We start from the raw sequence: 18,850 nt of genomic DNA, 5'->3' as shown, positions 1-18,850 counted from the left end.
TCTTTTTCCAGAGGAGAGTGGTTGCTCCTAGCGGTGCAGCATACATCAGCAGAGTCCATAACTGCTAACCCACTCCCCTTTTAATGAAAAAAATTAGCAGTAAGATAGGATGGTTGGCTGTGTCTAAATCACCATAGCCTGGTATTTCCGTATAAATCAGGCGTGAAAACACAATACTAGACTTTGCATAACATTGTTTCAAATATGAAAAGGATTTTATATTTAGCTAATCGCTTTTTAGTATACAGCAGAATATAAAGGAGGCTTAAAATTTTAGGCAACCCTGGTATGATACTTCCTGCGTGTTCCATATATCTAATACATTGCAAAATAATAGGACAAACACAGACATCTCGTGGTAAATTAAACTATAAGAATGTGGGAGCCCAAGTGTTTTTCAAGTTGTAATAGTAAGGTATTGCCTAGCCCATTACAGTCTATGTGGGCGTCTCTAGTGAAGTACAGATAGAGAAGCTCATTGCTTAGTATGCTACTATGCCAAGCACTGGGGTCATGGTATAATAAACTATAAAAGGTGGGAACATAAGAATTTTAAGCCATGATAGTTCGTTGATACCTAGCCTATTACAAACCATGGGGGCAAAAGCAATGTAGTGCAAGTAAATAAACTCATTGCATAGGACCTTCTGTTTATACACTAGATATAATTGTAAGTAAGTATTCTACTATGCCAAGCACTGGGGTCATGGTATAATAAACTATAAAAGGTGGGAACATAAGAATTTCAAGCCATGATAGTTCGTTGATACCTAGCCTATTACAAACTATGGGGGCATAAGCTATGTAGTGCAAGTAAAGAAACTCATTGCATAGGACCTTCTGTTAATACACTAGATATAATTGTAAGTACGTATGCTACTATGCTTAGCAATGGGGTCATCATTTACATGCATATAATAGGAATTCACAGTGTAGTCAAACAGAATGCACATGACCCATATCAGAAAGGCAGAAATTTCAAAGCTTCAGTAATTAATCTCAGACAAAGCTGCATGTACACGAGGCAAGCAGGGGTAAAAAGTATAACAGAAACTATATAAATATTGGGGCTGACAAGTCACATACACTGTTACCAACGTACTCCTACTTCTATTATATTCCTGAATAGCATTCCCAGTATGTAAAATGTTAATTTGAACATGTGGCAAAGACTGGAGTGTAAATGATAATCCTAAATAAACCACAATGTCTTGACATAACCCCCTTAAAAAAAAAATAGAACTCTATTGCAGTACTCAATTTAATGTCAGTCCTATTAAGAGGTATAAGTAGCACATATGAGTTGTAGGTAAAAATAGGCAAAGTGCATAAAAACTATCCAATGCCAAAGTTTTAGAGGCAGGGAGATATATAATTCATATGGTTACTACCATAGTCATCAAGTTGGACATTTTGCTTGGGAAAATATGTTATGCTATAGATAAAAGTATATACACTACGCCATACCCCTTCTGTCTCCTATAGTTTAAATAAATTTTAAAGCTGAAAGAGCTGTATTCTCTGGACTTTCAGAATCCAAAACGAGCAAGGTATATGTCGAAACTTCCTGAGTGCAACGCATCAGTTCTAAGTGAATTAAGCAGTTATAGTGGCAACAGGCATGTGTTGCTAGAGCAAATGTCCCAAGGTTGTCCGTACAGGAGTAGTATGAGGAAGAGAAATTAGGGCAAAAGCGTGTCATTCCTGCATAAGTCCAGTCTCATACCAAACATAGCCGAAGACCTCTAATCTAGCCCACGCCTAGACAGAACCAGCTCTTGGGTTGCACGATGGTCCGGAGACTCGAAGCACTCTGAAGTAGCATCAGCACTGGCTGAGTCCCAACCGGCAATGGAACGAGCAACGCCATGTCACATGTGCATTCAAGGGAGCTGTGGTAGGTTGCGGTGCAATGATGTCCATAGACGCCAAAAATGTTGCGGGCTTTCCGGCTTCTGAAGTACGCAGGAGCTAAGAACTTATCCAGGTTCAGATTAGTGTCATAGGGAACCAAGCGGATGTAACTGTTGTATAGAGTCCCAGACTCATTATGCCTCGCCATTTTAAAGAGATGTTCTGCTTCTGCCTCTGGCTGACTTTCACTAGGCGCTTTCATCGCCGGGAGTGAAAAAGACATCTCCCGTGGCTCAGCGTAGTCTGGAGGAGTTCCATTTTGAAGCTCCATATTTCGGTCTTCCTCACTAATGGAAATTGACAACTCTTCGTTAGGCCAGGCTGGGGAGACTCTATCTTCCCCGCTACATGCTGCCATAAGATCTTCAAAGTAACTATCCATCTTAGCCTCTAAGCATTTAAACAAGGTCTGCAGCATGGCGTAAGATTCCTCCATTTTCAAGACTCATAGAGGGCCGCAAAACTCTTCGCCTATACCTCTTGATCTTATAGTGATGGTAGGAATAAACGTCTCTGAGGAGATGCAAAATAGTATCGGAGCAGTCCAGGAACTATTAGAAGGCTGTTGCAATGGTTGTTAACCAATTATTAAGTAGTAGTTGGCCTCTTCAGTTTACTGGTGATCAGAGCTCCATATGTTAGCGACCTTCCATGTTGGTGGTTGGCTCCGCCCCCCTCCATACTATTTTTTTACCACCCCCCATGTGAATTCCCCCAAACCCTCTCTCACCCTCATCTATTTATTTTAAAAAAAAATGTATTCTTTTTTTAGGCTACAATTTTAAGAGACATAAAAATTTCTAAAAGAAAATGTGATGTAATAGAGCATGTTCTAATTGGACGATTGCTTGCATATAACTGTGTTAGGGGTTAACTCCAGAGAAGCAATGCGCTACTGAGAGTTAACAAAACACATCAGGTGACACAGTGACAATAGTCATATGTGCAGCTAGCTCAAAGTAGTGCATTGTTGCTCCTGAGACTACCTAGATATGCTTTTCAACACAGGATACCAAAAGAACAAAGCAAAATTGATAATAGATGCATTGAAAGGCCTCTTTAAATTTGCATTCTCTGCATGATTCAGTAACATTTTTTTTACATTTAAAGAGAAGTTATTTTGCAAAGCCTGATGAAATTCATGTTCCTGGTCTCCTCTACTGTTGCTAATTAAGCATTTTGTATAATGAGCTTGTGTTGTGATCTAAGCAATCGCTGAGCTTGTGCTGTGATCTAAGCAATAACTATTTATGATGGAGTTACTCCAATCTCTAAGCACAATATCACAATATTGGAAAAGATGTGAAAATTTTATTTTACTTTAAACATTTTATGGTTGATAAAATGGAGTTAAATCCTTTGTGGTTTTTTTTTTTTTTTTTAAGGGTCTGCAAATCCTTGTTTTTCTTGTTTTAACAATTATAAAAGTAGTCTGTGCTTTAAATAATAGCTATAAACCTGACATATACAAATCTGCTTCAGTAAGGGTTTGGGGGTGGCTTCAAGGAAATGTTCCTACTGCAAAGTAAAGATAAGTAGGGACATGAATGTCAAAGGAAGCATAACATTGTTTATTACATCAGATCTATATACTGAGTCAACTATTCTCAATTGTGAGATTATATATAATTGTGTATTTGTATTGTAGATCTTGAAGATGTGAGAAAATACAAACCTGGCTATCTTGAGGCTACTACAGAATGGCTGAAGTCCTATAAAGTCCCTGATGGGAAACCAGAAAACAAGTTTGGATTTAATGGAGAATTTAAAGACCAAGTAAGATGCCATGTTTACATTAAAATTGATAGCCATCCAGTGTTTATGATAGTTTAGCTGCCCCTCAATTACCAGAATGTAAGTTGGTCATTGCAATACTTTGTATATATTGCTCAAGTGGTTAATTGGTACAAATTTCTCTCATTTTAAAGTACTGTAAATTGAAATGCAGAGACAGAAACTGCGGACTAAGACAAACATACATGCAACTAGTGGATGCAGTCTTCTGTCATGTAAAAAAAATACTGAACCATACTTTTAATTTAATACTCCTTTTAAGGTGTACTAACAGTTGTAAAAGACTGACTAGGATGCTTGATCCAAGTTGGTCAGACAGTGGTGCTCTACTGATCGTTACAAAATTAATATTTGAGAATTTTAGCCAACGATTGGCACAAGGGCAAGTTAAGATGTTACTTTAAATGCAATTAGGGTATTTTTGGTGAATCCTTAGTTTGCCTTTTAGATTTGTGCCTCACATTTCATTGTGGTATGAAACTCTGGTTATATATACGTATATAGTAAGTTAAACCGTATTACGTATAATATCTACAATGTATTAAAACTACATGTGTAAGTGTGCTTTCTGCAGTGCACAAGGTATTTTTCATATAGGTGGTGAGAGTCCACAACTCATAACTCCTGGGAATTACTCCTGTCTATCATTAGGAGCAGGCAAAGATTCCCAAACCCCAAGAGCCCTATAAAACCCCTCTCACCTCACACATGCCTCCAGTCTCTACTTTGCCTGGTTGAAGAATGAAGATGTGCATTAGATTCTTCAGAGAGAGATGTTTTCAGTCTATATTGAGGCCTGGTTTCCCCTCAGAGCATATACACTTTTTTGGTGCGGTTAGTTTGTATTTTGCGCCTCTGCAAATCACTGTTGTGCACTTCAGGTTATTGTTTGTCGGGTTTGCACACGTCCCTTTTAGTCTTTCTATAGTTCACTCGCGGTTTGACTGCTTTGCGCACATCAGGTTATCGCATGCCCATCCTCGGCTATGTGCACGCTAAATTCGCTTTCGGCTGTTAGGTTTTTTCACACGTTATTGCTTCTGATGAGTATTAATATGCCTTTGGATGTATGCATTCTACCTGTGAGTTTAGAAGGGGGTAAGTGAATTCCATTCCTCAAGGGCTTTTAAAGGGGGGGGGTTATAATGTTCATTGCATTGCTTTGCCATATGCTATAACGGAGCAGTTTGCTTTTATCACCAAATCTACCCAAGAAACTGAGTCTCCTGCACACCTTTCTGACATTATTAGGTGTGCTTATTGTAAAAAATTTGAAGTTCCTTCTCAAGCTCATTTATGTGGCTCATGTTTAGAATTGCTAATGCAATCAGACCAATCTTATGCGGTTTCTTTGGGTACCTTCTATTTGTTCATTACAGGAGAATACTGACAGTTTTACCTACTGTGATTTTTTTTTTTTTTTTTTTTTTTCAAGGCTGCAGTTTCTGAGACGCTGGCTGCTCTCCCACCTTGAAACAAGAGTAAAAGGTCAGCAGATTTTACCTTCTACAAGTACTATGTTCCTCGAAACAAGGGATACTGTTATGTCTTAAGATGGAGAAGTTTCCTCTGGTGATGATGTTGAACCTAATATTTCCTCTTTTTTGTTTAAAGTTGAACATATTTGTTCTCTTTTAAAGGAGGTCTTAAAGGGACACTAAACCCCAAAATTTTCTTTCATGAATCGGGTAGAGAAAACTATTTTAAATAACATTCCAATTTACTTTTATTATCTAATTTGTTTCATTCTTTAGCTATCCTTTGTTTAAGAAATAGCAATGCACATAGGTGAGCTAATCACACGAGGCATCTATGTGCAGCCACCAATCAGCAGCTACTGAGCCTATCTAGATATGCTTTTCAGCAAATAATATAAAGAAAATGAAGCACATTAGATAATAGAAGTAAATGAGAAAGTTGTTTAAAATGATATGCTCTTTCTAAATCATGAAAGAGAAAAATTTGGGGTTTCATGTCCCTTTAATTACTTTAGGGGTTAAAGATGCTAAGGTTTGATCAACCTTGTAATCGTTTAATAGTTTTAATTTAATCTCCCTAAGGTTGGCGCTGTTCCTGATGCTGCTTCTGACATAATTTATAGGGAATGGTCTAAGCCAAGTAATTAATTTTTTATTTTTTACTCCTTCTGCAAGGTTTAAAAAGTTATATCCTTTACCTGCTGCAAATACAGCAGGTAGACTGTTCCCAAGCTAGATTGGGCCATTTCCACTCTTGCTAGACCTACTAGTCATTTGGAAGACGGTAGCTTTCTATCTAAAGGGTCTTTAAAAGAATTAGAGTATTTTCATAGAAGGGCATTTTTACATGCAGGCTATATTCTCAGGCCAGATATTATATTGCTGATGTAGCTGCTGCTTTTGCTTACTGGATGTCAAGTCTTTCATAGCATAGCAGTATTCTGATTACTCTGCGAGTGCAAATCTTTTGAGTTTACTCAAGATTGCTACTTCTTTTATTTGTGATGCTGTATTTGATATAAGGCAGATTAATGTCAAAAGCATGTCTTTTGGCAGTTCTTGCCAGAAGAGCCTTGTGGCTTAAATCCTGGTCTGCTGACATGGTGTCTAAATCCAGATTATTATCTTTCCTTTCAGGGAAATAAATTATTTGGTTCTGATTTAGATTCTACAATATCTACTGTTACTGGAGGCATGGTTCTAGAAGTTTGTGCAATTTTCATGGCTCTTCAAGCGTGCCCTCTGTTGAAATGAGCCTCATCTCCATTTTCAGATAGACAATGTCACAGCAGTAGCTTATGTCAAATATCGGGAGGGGGGGAAGACGACTCACAGTTCCCTAGCAATGACGGAGGTGGTTTGAATTCTTTCATGGGCAGAAACAAATTTTTGTCTAGTCTCTGCAATTCGTATTCCAGGAATGAACAACTGGGAAGCGGACTTTCTCTGTCGTCGATCTCTACATCTAGGGGAGTGGTCTCTTCATCGGGATGTGTTCAATCAGATTGAGAATCTTTGGGGTCTTCCAAAGATAGATCTGATGGCCTCTCATTTGAACAACAAACTTCCTAGGTACTTTGCAAGGTCCAGGGATACTCAGGCAGAGGTAGTAGATGCTTTAGTAATTCCTTGGTCTTTTCAGCTTGCTTATCTGTTTATGAGTATTTTCCAAGATAAGTCTAGAGTAGTCGTCTGTAATCTTGATTGCCCCAGCATGGCCACAGAGGATTTGGCATGCGGATCTGGTTCAGATGTACAGCTGCCCTCCTTGGCCTCTCAAGAGCTGTTCTTCCATCCGGATCTCAAGTCTCTGAACTTGATGGCTTAGAAATTGAACGTTTAGTCCATAAACACATGGGTTTCTCTGATTCTGTGATTGAAACCTTGATTCCGGCTTATAAGTCTGTATCTAAGAAGTATCTATTACAAGGTCTGAAAGGCCTTTATTCCTTGGTGTATAGTTAATGGTTTTTTCCTGGCATTCTTTCAGAATTCCCAGGACTATGCAGTTCTTGCAGGATGGTCTGGATTAGGGCCTATCTGGCAGTTCTCTGAATGGAAACATTTCTGCTCTTTCAGTTTGTTCCAAATAAAGGTTCCTTTATAATAGTTTTTGTTCAGGCTTTTGTCCGGATTAAACCTGTAAGACAATTTCTTCTCCATGAAATCTTAACTTGGTATTAAGGGTTTTGCATGCTTCCCCTTTTTTGAATTTATGCATAAGATGAATATTAAACTACTTTTATTTCTTTTGGCTAGTTCTTCTGCTAGAAGAGTTTCTGAGTTGTCTGCTCTTTCTTGCAAACCTCATCTAAATTTTTTTTACCCATCAGGATAAGTTAGTTTTATAGACTACTTTTGACTTTTTGCCTAAGATTGTTTCTTAAAACAGCATTAGCAGAGAGATGATTGTTCCTTCTTTGTGTCCTAATCCTAAGAATGCTTCAGAGAGATCTTATCGTTATTTAGATGTTGTTAGAGAATTTAAATATTACATTGATTTTACTAAGATCTTTAGAAAAACTTCTATTTTTTTCATACATTTTTCTGGTCCTATGAAGGGTCAGAAAGTTTCTGCTGTTTCTTTGGCCTCTTGGTTGGAACTTTTGATTCACAAAGCTTATTTGGAGGCAGGTCAGCCTCCACTGCAGTGGATTAGTTCAGTTGCCACTTCTGGGGCCTTCAAGAATGAGGCTTTATTTTTGGTTTTATAAAATTCTACCATTTTGATGTTTTTGCTTCTTCTGAAGCAGCATTTGACAGGAAGGTTCTTCAGGTAGTTGTTTTGATTTTTGTTTGCCTGTTTGATTTATTTTAAGTGTGTTAAAAAAAAGTTTCTTTTGGAGTTGTGGATTTAATTTCTCATTGAAAAAAAAGATTGTTTTTTAAATCCCTTCCTTTGTTATTTCTCGTTGACTCCACAGTTTAAGTATTAGTTCCCAGGAGTAATGGGTTGTGAGCTCTCACCACCTGTATGAAAGAAAACATAATCTTATGCTTACCTGATTAATTTCTTTCATGGTAGTGAGTCCATGAGATCTCACCCTTTAATTTTTTATTTTTTTTCTTAGTACATCCTCCCCCCCCTCTTTGCTTGGCTATACATTAGACTGTTAAAATAACATTATTTTTTTTTTAATCTAGGAGTTTGCTGTTGAAATAATCAAAAGCACTCATGAATTATGGAAAGCTATGGTTCATAAAAAGTCAGACCAAGGTGATATAGAGTGGTAAGTTTCTCCTTAAGAGAAGTATGTAGTGTCAGAAATTATCTCTATTTGTCACACATGGAAGCTAGACTTAAAGTAAGTTTGTTTCTAATTGCGTCATTTTGATTTAACTTTTTTTTTTTACAGTAAAAATGTAATGGTGAGTGAGAGCCCTTTTTGTTGCAGTGAAGATGAAGCTAAAGCAATTGTACAGTCTGTAAGTTTCTGGTTTCAATTTTTTTGTTGTTGCAAATTAGTGCATATAACATCACTAAGAAAAATACTTAAAGTGATATAAAACATAAACATTTTCTTTTGTGATTCACACAGAGCTTACAATTTAAAAAAAGTTGTCAATTTACTTCTATTATCAAATTTGCTTCCTTCTCATTATATTCTGGTTTGAAGAGATACCTAGGTAGGCATCTGGAGCCCTACACGGTAGGCAATAGTGCTGCCCTCTAGTGCTCTTGTAAATGGATAACATTCTTGCAGAACTGCTGCTATATAGTGCTCCAGAAAATGGCCGGTTCCTAAGCTTATTCTTCAACAAAAAATGCCAAAAGAATGAGGAAAAATAGATAATCAAAGTAAATTAGAAAGTTGTTTAAAATTCCATGCTCTCTGAATCATAAAACAAATTCTGGGTTTCATATCCCTTTTAAAAGATGGTAAAACCTAGATCTCAATGTTAAATAACATCTGGGAAGCGTGTTCAGACTCTTTATACATTATGTATTTCAGTGTTTGCTAATTTATACATAAAATGAGTTTTATTTGTATCTATTAATACAGCTCTTTTTCCTTTAAAGGGACAGTAAATGCTATCTTGCTCATAAAGTGTAAATTTTACTTTTTAGCCTTTTAATTTAATTTTTAAATTGTCACTATAGGCACCATCATTAGGAAAGTCAAATCCAGTTTCATCAGAAGGTAATGTATTATATTATATAGTTTTGTAAGAGAAAAATGTCTACAAGTTTAATAATTATTATAAATACAATAATATAGTTTTATAATAACTGTTTCATGCTTTTTAAAATAAGTTTGTGTTTAGAGTGCCCTTTTCCTGATGTAGACACAGCCCTATTGTAGTGGGTGATATATAATCATTGAAATGTGTCAATTACTGCTGCCAACATGAAATCGCCTGGTTTCTACTCCAGATAAAGGTTTGGGTGGAGGGACAAAATAGCCCCTCCATTATTTATTTTTCAGTAGACTTCTGTTTAAAGGGATTCTAAACCAAATTTCCTTCTTAATATGGGAAGAGTCCACAGCTACATTCCTTACTTGTGGAAATTTAGAACCTGGCCACCAGGAGGAGGCAAAGACACCCCAGCCAAAGGCTTAAATGCCTCCCCCATTTCCCTCATCCCCCAGTCATTCTTTGCCATTCGTTACAGGAGGTTGGAAGAGAAGTGTTAGATTTCAGAGTAGTCTCTTATGGAGGGTAGTACTCTTCGAGATAGGACTGGAGTTTTAAGTAGTCCTGTCAGCATCTCAGTGAGAGCATGGATGAAAGTTAAGAGTCCGGAGATGCAGGGAGAGTCTTTCTGCGAAACCATACCGACTCATATTAACAGCTCCATAAGCAATCAGCGTTGACGAGTTTCGCTGCCTGCTTTCTTCAATCAAGTCCATGTCAGAAGCAACGAAACTATCTGTCACACTTGAAGGACCGTGTTACTGTTCCACGGCATAGATTTTGGTAAGAGTTTCATATTTTATACATGTATGATAACGCAATAAGACAGGGTCACAGTGTGGCTCCTTTTATCTGTATAGAATCAAGGGTTAATATCTCCTGAGGGGGATTATTGAACAGTGGGGAATACTCTTATGTTTATTTAATGTTATGCTGCTTATGTGTGAGATGTTATGGGCTCATAGGCTGTTATGGAATATACAGGTTTCACTTTCACTTGGCATGCTTTTTCTTATAGCAGGGACGGTCCTGGATTGTGCACCATGTGATTCATTCCCTGTTTCCTGACTGGGTGTCTTCAGAGAGGAGTCATAAATCTCTGTACTGTCTGGGTCATAGGAGGTGGTGAGTGCCCCAGCCATTGGGGTATAAAGGTGCTGTTTTGAATAAAAAAATGTATTTCTAGTTCTCCGGTTATTGCACTAGCGATGGAGGTTTCTTTTACTTTAGAGGGTACTCCCTCTATTCCTAAGGAGTAATTCCTGTTTTTATATTGTGAGGAGGCCTTAGATCCGCCCTCTCATTTATGTTCCATATGCCTTGATAGTGTGATATCAAACATGATTGATACCACTGAGCCGTCCACCTCTGAGGAGCTGTCGTGCAGTGAGGTGCGTACCCTACATTCTTATCCCTCTACACATGCAGTTTCCCTTCTGGAGTGGGCCTTTTTTTCACCAGACGTTGCTGCGCAGTTCAGATGGCGGTGTCTAAGGCCTTAATGCTTTACCCCGCCCTACTAAGCGCAAGCGAAAGGTTACATATTGCATTCCTTCCCAGAGTACATCAGATAATTTATTGTATTTAACTGATAGGGTTATCCGAGGAAGTATGAACATTGTGGGTCGGAGTGTGCTGCCTCTAAACCTCCGGCTGGGGAGGAACCAGACTTTAGTTTTAGGAATCTGAGCTTTCTTCTAAGGGAAGTTTTTGGCTAATTGAGGTTCCAGAGGCCAAATTGCCTGATAAACCTTTGATTCCTAAATTGGATAGAGTTTGAGGACAGGGTGGTACCTTATCCTTCCCTGCTCCTGTTAGATGGTGAACATTATTGAGAAGGAATGGGACATGATTGGATTCCTTTTTCCCCTCTTCTCCCTTTTAACAATTTGTTCCCGGTCCTGGACTCCCAATGGAGTTGTGAGGTTCCGTCTCTAAATGGGATGGCGCTATCTTCACCCTTGCTAATTGTACTACTATACCGCTTGAGGATAGCTCTTTGTTTAAAGAGCGGCGGCTGTTGCTGGAGCTGCTACCTACTGTTGCAACTCCTTAGGGGATTTGATCAAGGGGGAGGGTCCCCTCGACGTTATTAAGGAAAGAAATAAGGCCTTGAGGGTTGCTAATTCTTTTATCAGTGATGCTAATAAGCAGATTATTTGCCTGAATGCTATGGCTTCGGCTTTTTCTGTTCAGGCCCATCGGGCTCTGGCTGAAGTCATGGTCTGCGGATATGACTTCTAAGTGTAGACTTCTCTCCCTCCCCTTTAAGGGAATGATTTTGTTTGGTCCAGGCCTGGACTCCATTATCTCCACGGTCACAGGGTGCAAGGGTGCCCTCCTACTGCAAGAGAATATGAACTAGTCTAGGGGATAATTTTCGTTCTGATAAAGCCCATGTCAGCAGTCCTTCGCTAGACCAGAGCAAAACAAGAGCTCTTGGAAGCTGGCTCAGTCCTGGAATAAATCCAAGCAGAGCAAGAAGCCCACAAAGTCTAAGTCGGCATGAATGGGCGGTCCCCGGTGATCTTCTTGATCGTGTAGGGGGCAGTCTGTCGCTCTTTCAGTCGCTTGGTTCATGGATGTGCAGGATCCATGGGTCCTGGAGGTCATAGCTCAGTGTTACAAGATAGGTTTCAAGTCTCAGTCATCCAAGGGCAGATCCTCCTCTTTCCTATCTTCCTGACCTGAAAGGAGGTAAACCTTTCTGGGGTGCATACGGGATCTGTACTCTTAGTTGTTGTTATTCCGGTGCCTATCGCAGTGAGCGGTTTGGGATACTATTCAAACCTTTTTGTGATCCTGAAGGAGGAGGGCACTTCCATCCGATTCTGGACCTAAAGTGCTTAAACAAGTTTTTAAATGTTCCCTTGTTCAAGATGGAGACAATAAGGTCGATTCTTCCCATTGTTCGAGGACAGTTCATGACCACGATAGATCTGAAGGATGTCCCTTCACGTGCCAATTCTCAAGGACCACTTCCAGTTCTTAAGGTTTGCGTTCCTGGACCAGCATTTCCAGTTTATTGCACTTCCGTTTGGTCTAGCTACGACTCCAAGACATTTTTCGAAGAGTGGACCATTCGGAATCTCTCCTCTGTCTTCATCGATCCCATGGATGGAAGATAGAGAGAGTTCTCTTGTATCAAGTACCAGGGTGGAATCACGGGTACTATATTAGAATGAGAATATTCTGACGGACCAGAGACTTTGCTAGCTTCAACATGTCTTGCCTTCCAGACCTCCTTAAGGCCATCTGTGGCTCGGGGTATGGAGGTGATTGGTCTCATGTTGTCTAGCATAGACATAATTTCCTTTGCCAGGTTTCACCTCAGACTGTTGCAACTGCGCATGCTGAAGCAGTGGAACGGCGATCATTCGGATCTGTCAACAGATTTCTTTAGACATCCGATCGAGAGAATCGATCTCTTGGTGTTTTTGTCCGGATCACTTGTCCCGAGGGACGTCCGTCTTAAGACAATCCTGGGTGATTGTGACTACAGTTGCGAGTCTGTCAGGATGGGGAGCTTTTTGGGGTACAAGGAAGGCACAGGGCATTTGGACTATGAAGGAAAACTCCCTCCCGATGTCATTTTTTGGATTTTCGGGCAATATACAATGCACTAAAGGCTTGGCCTCTGCTGGGTTTGTCCCAGTTTATAAGATCCAATCAGACAATATAACCTCGGTGGCTTATATCAACCATCAGGGGGGAACGAGAAGCTCCTGAGCTATGAGGGAAGTATCTCGGATTCTGGAGTGGGCTGAGACACACACATTTGTTCGCGGATCTAAGGGGGATGTCATCTCCTCCCTGGAAGTTACCTTGTTGCAGGATTCTGCTGTCCAAGGTCTCTGTGTTCATCAATGTCTAGATTCTCTGAGGCTGAGCGTGGAGATTGAACACTTAGTCTTAGCCAAGAGAGGGTTTTCTGAGAGTTATTTTTACTCTCATTCGAGCTTGTAAGCTTGTTGCTCGTCGCATCTATCATAAGGTGTGGAGGACCTACTTATTCGGTTCTCCAGGATGACCTGGAGAAGGGCTTTTTTTTTGCAAGTTCCCTGAAGGGACAGATTTCGGCCCTGTCTGTTACTGCACAAGAGGTTTGCTGAGCCTCCAGGTGTGCAGTCTTTTGTTAAAGGGACACTGAACCCAATTTTTTTTCTTTTCGTGATTCATATAGAGCATGACATTTTAAGCAACTTTCTAATTTACTCCTATTAATTTATTTATTTTTAAATGTTTTTATTGAAGATCCATATAGGGTACAGAAACAAAAAAAGGAGAGAAGAAAGGGATGGTAAAACACACATTTTACATACTTGGGGGTTATATATACACGTTTTAGACTGTCAATATGATAAGTACAACTAAGAAACAGATTTCCTTCTGCATTATAAACCATCCGGATTAAAACAAAATCATAACCCAAAATTATTAACATACCATAACCCATTTTTTAGACCAGCCCTTCCTCTGCAAGTCATATAACAATTAATTTCTCCCTAGATGGATACTATTTTTCCCTTTGTACTTTTCCTATCTATTGGGAATTTAGGCGTTAAATTGAAGTCTCCAGCTATTATTAGATTAATCTCTGCGTAATTCAACAATAGTGCCTGCAGTTTCGCCCAAAACTCCATATCTAAATTATTTGGCCCATATACATTACATAGTATATATGTCATCTTCCTAATTTCTATTTGAATAATGAGATAGTGGGCATTTTCATCTAATTTAACATCTATAATCTTATAATCCAAACTTTTACTCAGCAGGATAGCAACTCCTTTTTTCCTTTCGGTGCAAGGTGTGGCCAGTATTTATTTTACCCAATTAACTTTCAATTTAACTAATTCCGCTGAAGATAATCTAACCTCTTGCAAGAATGCAATGTCGGTGTTTAATTTTTTAAGATGCTTAAGAATTGTCTTTCTTTTAATTGGTGAAACAATTCCCCCGACATTCCATGATGTAAAATGCAATAACTGCTTTATACCTGGAGCCATATTATTATTCTAAATATTCATTGATGATATAGCCACAACAGTTTCCCCTAATTATATAAATACTGTCATTGATCCTACTTATAAAGAGACGGCTGGGGGATAGAGACAAAAAAAAAAAAAAAAAAGACAGAACAACAAATGCAAAGGAAAAGAAAAAAAAAGAATAAAAAGTATTTAGCACCATCTGAATACATATCATACATCACAATATTCTTTAGCAAGATACTGTTTAGCTTCTTCACTGTTCTGGACAGATTTAAAGCCATCCTTTTCTCCTATCTTTAATACAGCAGGATAAAACACAAAAGCATGTGGTTTGCTGAGCCTCCAGGTGTGCAGTCTTTTGTTAAAGGGATACTGAACCCAAATTTTTTCTTTTTGTGATTCCTATAGAGCATGACATTTTAAGCAACTTTCTAATTTACTCCTATTATCATTTTTTTCATTCTCTTGGTATCTTTATTTGAAATGCAAGAATGTAAGTTTAGATGCCGGCCCATTTTTGGTGAACAACCTAGATTGTTCTTGCTGATTGGTGGATAAATTCATCCACCAATAAAAAAGTGCTGTCCAGAGTTCTGAACCCAAAAAAAGCTTAGATGCCTTTTTTCAAATAAAGATAGCAAGAGAACAAAGAAAAATTGATAATAGGAATAAATTAGAAAGTTGCTTAAAATTGCATGCTCTATCTGAATCACAAAAGAAAAATTTTGGGTTCAGTGTCCCTTTCTTTCATGTAATTAGCAAGAGTCCATGAGCTAGTGACGTATGGGATATACATTCCTACCAGGAGGGGCAAAGTTTCCCAAACCTTAAAATGCCTATAAATACACCCCTCACCACACCCACAATTCAGTTTTACAAACTTTGCCTCCTATGGAGATGGTGAAGTAAGTTTGTGCTAGATTCTACGTTGATATGCGCTCCGCAGCAGGTTGGAGCCCGGTTTTCCTCTCAGCGTGCAGTGAATGTCAGAGGGATGTGAGGAGAGTATTGCCTGTTTGAATTCAATGATCTCCTTCTACGGGGTCTATTTCATAGGTTCTCTGTTATCGGTCGTAGAGATTCATCTCTTACCTCCCTTTTCAGATCGACGATATACTCTTATAAATATACCATTACCTCTGCTGATTTTCGTTTCAGTACTGGTTTGGCTTTCTACAAACATGTAGATGAGTGTCCTGGGGTAAGTAAGTCTTATTTTCTGTGACACTCTAAGCTATGGTTGGGCACTTTTTTTAAAGTTCTAAATATATGTATTCAAACATTTATTTGCCTTGACTCAGGATGTTCAACATTCCGTATTTTCAGACAGTCAGTTTCATATTTGGGATAATGCATTTGAATCAAATATTTTTCTTACCTTAAAGATTTGACTTTTTTCCCTGTGGGCTGTTAGGCTCGCGGGGGTTGAAAATGCTTCATTTTATTGCGTCATTCTTGGCGCGGACTTTTTTGGCGCAAAAAATCTTTTCTGTTTCCGGCGTCATACGTGTCGCCGGAAGTTGCGTAATTTTTGACGTTCTTTTGCGCCAAAAAATGTCGGCGTTCCGGACGTGGCGTCATTTTTGGCGCCAAAAGCATTTAGGCGCCAAATAATGTGGGCGTCTTATTTGGCGCTAAAAAAATATGGGCGTCGCTTTTGTTCCACATTATTTAAGTCTCATTATTTATTGCTTCTGGTTGCTAGAAGCTTGTTCACTGGCATTTTTTCCCATTCCTGAAACTGTCATTTAAGGAATTTGATCAATTTTGCTTTATATGTTGTTTTTTCTCTTACATATTGCAAGATGTCTCACGTTGCATCTGAGTCAGAAGATACTTCAGGAAAATCGCTGTCTGGTGCTGGAACTACCAAAGCTAAGTGTATCTGCTGTAAACTTTTGGTAGCTATTCCTCCAGCTGTTGTTTGTATTAATTGTCATGACAAACTTGTTAATGCAGATAATATTTCCTTTAGTAATGTACCATTACCTGTTGCAGTTCCATCAACATCTAATGTTCAGAATGTTCCTGATAACGTAAGAGATTTTGTTTCTGAATCCATCAAGAAGGCTATGTCTGTTATTCCTCCTTCTAGTAAACATAAAAAATCTTCTAAAACTTCTCTTTATACAGATGAATTTTTAAATGAACATCATCATTCTGATTCTAATGACTCTTCTGGTTCAGAGGATTCTGTCTCAGAGATTGATGCTGATAAATCTTCATATTTATTTAAAATGGAATTTATTCGTTCTTTACTTAAAGAAGTACTAATTGCTTTAGAAATTGAGGATTCTGGTCCTCTTGATACTAAATCTAAACGTTTAGATAAGGTCTTTAAATCTCCTGTGGTTATTCCAGAAGTTTTTCCTGTTCCTGGTGCTATTTCTGAAGTAATTTCCAGAGAATGGAATAATTTGGGTAATTCATTTACTCCTTCTAAACGTTTTAAGCAATTATATCCTGTGCCGTCTGACAGATTAGAATTTTGGGACAAAATTCCTAGAGTTGATGGGGCTATTTCTACCCTTGCTAAACGTACTACTATTCCTACGTCAGATGGTACTTCGTTTAAGGATCCTTTAGATAGGAAAATTGAATCCTTTCTAAGAAAAGCTTATCTGTGTTCAGGTAATCTTCTTAGACCTGCTATATCATTGGCTGATGTTGCTGCAGCTTCAACTTTTTGGTTGGAAACTTTAGCGCAACAAGTAACAGATCATGATTCTCATATTATTATTCTTCTTCAACATGCTAATAATTTTATCTGTGATGCCATTTTTGATATTATCAGAGTTGATGTCAGGTTTATGTCTCTAGCTATTTTAGCTAGAAGAGCTTTATGGCTTAAAACTTGGAATGCTGATATGGCTTCTAAATCAACTCTACTTTCCATTTCTTTCCAGGGTAACAAATTATTTGGTTCTCAGTTGGATTCTATTATCTCAACTGTTACTGGTGGGAAAGGAACTTTTTTACCACGGGATAAAAAATCTAAGGGTAAAAACAGGGCTAATAATCGTTTTCGTTCCTTTCGTTTCAACAAAGAACAAAAGCCTGATCCTTCATCCTCAGGAGCAGTTTCAGTTTGGAAACCATCTCCAGTCTGGAATAAATCCAAGCCTTCTAGAAAAGCAAAGCCAGCTTCTAAGTCCACATGAAGATGCGGCCCTCATTCCAGCTCAGCTGGTAGGGGGCAGGTTACGTTTTTTCAAAGAAATTTGGATCAATTCTGTTCACAATCTTTGGATTCAGAACATTGTTTCAGAAGGGTACAGAATTGGTTTCAAGATGAGACCTCCTGCAAAGAGATTTTTTCTTTCCCGTGTCCCAGTAAATCCAGTGAAAGCTCAAGCATTTCTGAAATGTGTTTCAGATCTAGAGTTGGCTGGAGTAATTATGCCAGTTCCAGTTCTGGAACAGGGGATGGGGTTTTATTCAAATCTCTTCATTGTACCAAAGAAGGAGAATTCCTTCAGACCAGTTCTGGATTTAAAAATATTGAATCGTTATGTAAGGATACCAACGTTCAAAATGGTAACTGTAAGGACTATCTTGCCTTTTGTTCAGCAAGGGCATTATATGTCCACAATAGATTTACAGGATGCATATCTGCATATTCCGATTCATCCAGATCATTATCAGTTCCTGAGATTCTCTTTTCTGGACAAGCATTACCAGTTTGTGGCTCTGCCGTTTGGCCTAGCTACAGCTCCAAGAATTTTTACAAAGGTTCTCGGTGCCCTTCTGTCTGTAATCAGAGAACAGGGTATTGTGGTATTTCCTTATTTGGACGATATCTTGGTACTTGCTCAGTCTTTACATTTAGCAGAATCTCATACGAATCGACTTGTGTTGTTTCTTCAAGATCATGGTTGGAGGATCAATTCACCAAAAAGTTCATTGATTCCTCAGACAAGGGTAACCTTTCTAGGTTTCCAGATAGATTCAGTGTCCATGACTCTGTCTTTGACAGACAAGAGACGTCTAAAATTGATTTCAGCTTGTCGAAACCTTCAGTCACAATCATTCCCTTCGGTAGCCTTATGCATGGAAATTCTAGGTCTTATGACTGCTGCATCGGACGCGATCCCCTTTGCTCGTTTTCACATGCGACCTCTTCAGCTCTGTATGCTGAATCAATGGTGCAGGGATTACACAAAGATATATCAATTAATATCTTTAAAACCGATTGTACGACACTCTCTAACGTGGTGGACAGATCACCATCGTTTAATTCAGGGGGCTTCTTTTGTGCTTCCGACCTGGACTGTAATTTCAACAGATGCAAGTCTCACAGGTTGGGGAGCTGTGTGGGGATCTCTGACCGCACAAGGAGTTTGGGAATCTCAGGAGGTGAGATTACCGATCAATATTTTGGAACTCCGTGCAATTTTCAGAGCTCTTCAGTCTTGGCCTCTTCTGCAGAGAGAATCGTTCATTTGTTTTCAGACAAACAATGTCACAACTGTGGCATACATCAATCATCAAGGAGGGACTCACAGTCCTCTGGCTATGAAAGAAGTATCTCGA

General features: G+C 38.7%; 1 protein-coding gene across 1 annotated transcript in view; it reads left to right on the top strand.

Moving 5' to 3' along the window:
- Nucleotides 1–18,850, top strand: part of PPA2 (inorganic pyrophosphatase 2) — a 64,134-nt gene that overhangs the window by 35,902 nt on the left and 9,382 nt on the right. Inside the window, exons 8-11 of the mRNA XM_053703510.1 lie at nucleotides 3,563–3,690; nucleotides 8,331–8,416; nucleotides 8,543–8,612; nucleotides 9,289–9,328. Of these exons, the coding sequence (XP_053559485.1) occupies nucleotides 3,563–3,690; nucleotides 8,331–8,416; nucleotides 8,543–8,612; nucleotides 9,289–9,328 (324 nt within the window). The remainder of the gene's footprint in view (nucleotides 1–3,562; nucleotides 3,691–8,330; nucleotides 8,417–8,542; nucleotides 8,613–9,288; nucleotides 9,329–18,850) is intronic.

The sequence above is a fragment of the Bombina bombina genome, chromosome 2 (assembly GCF_027579735.1).
Source record: "Bombina bombina isolate aBomBom1 chromosome 2, aBomBom1.pri, whole genome shotgun sequence".
In the NCBI taxonomy this organism is placed as follows: domain Eukaryota; kingdom Metazoa; phylum Chordata; class Amphibia; order Anura; family Bombinatoridae; genus Bombina; species Bombina bombina.
This window is presented reverse-complemented; position numbering and strand designations above follow the sequence as displayed.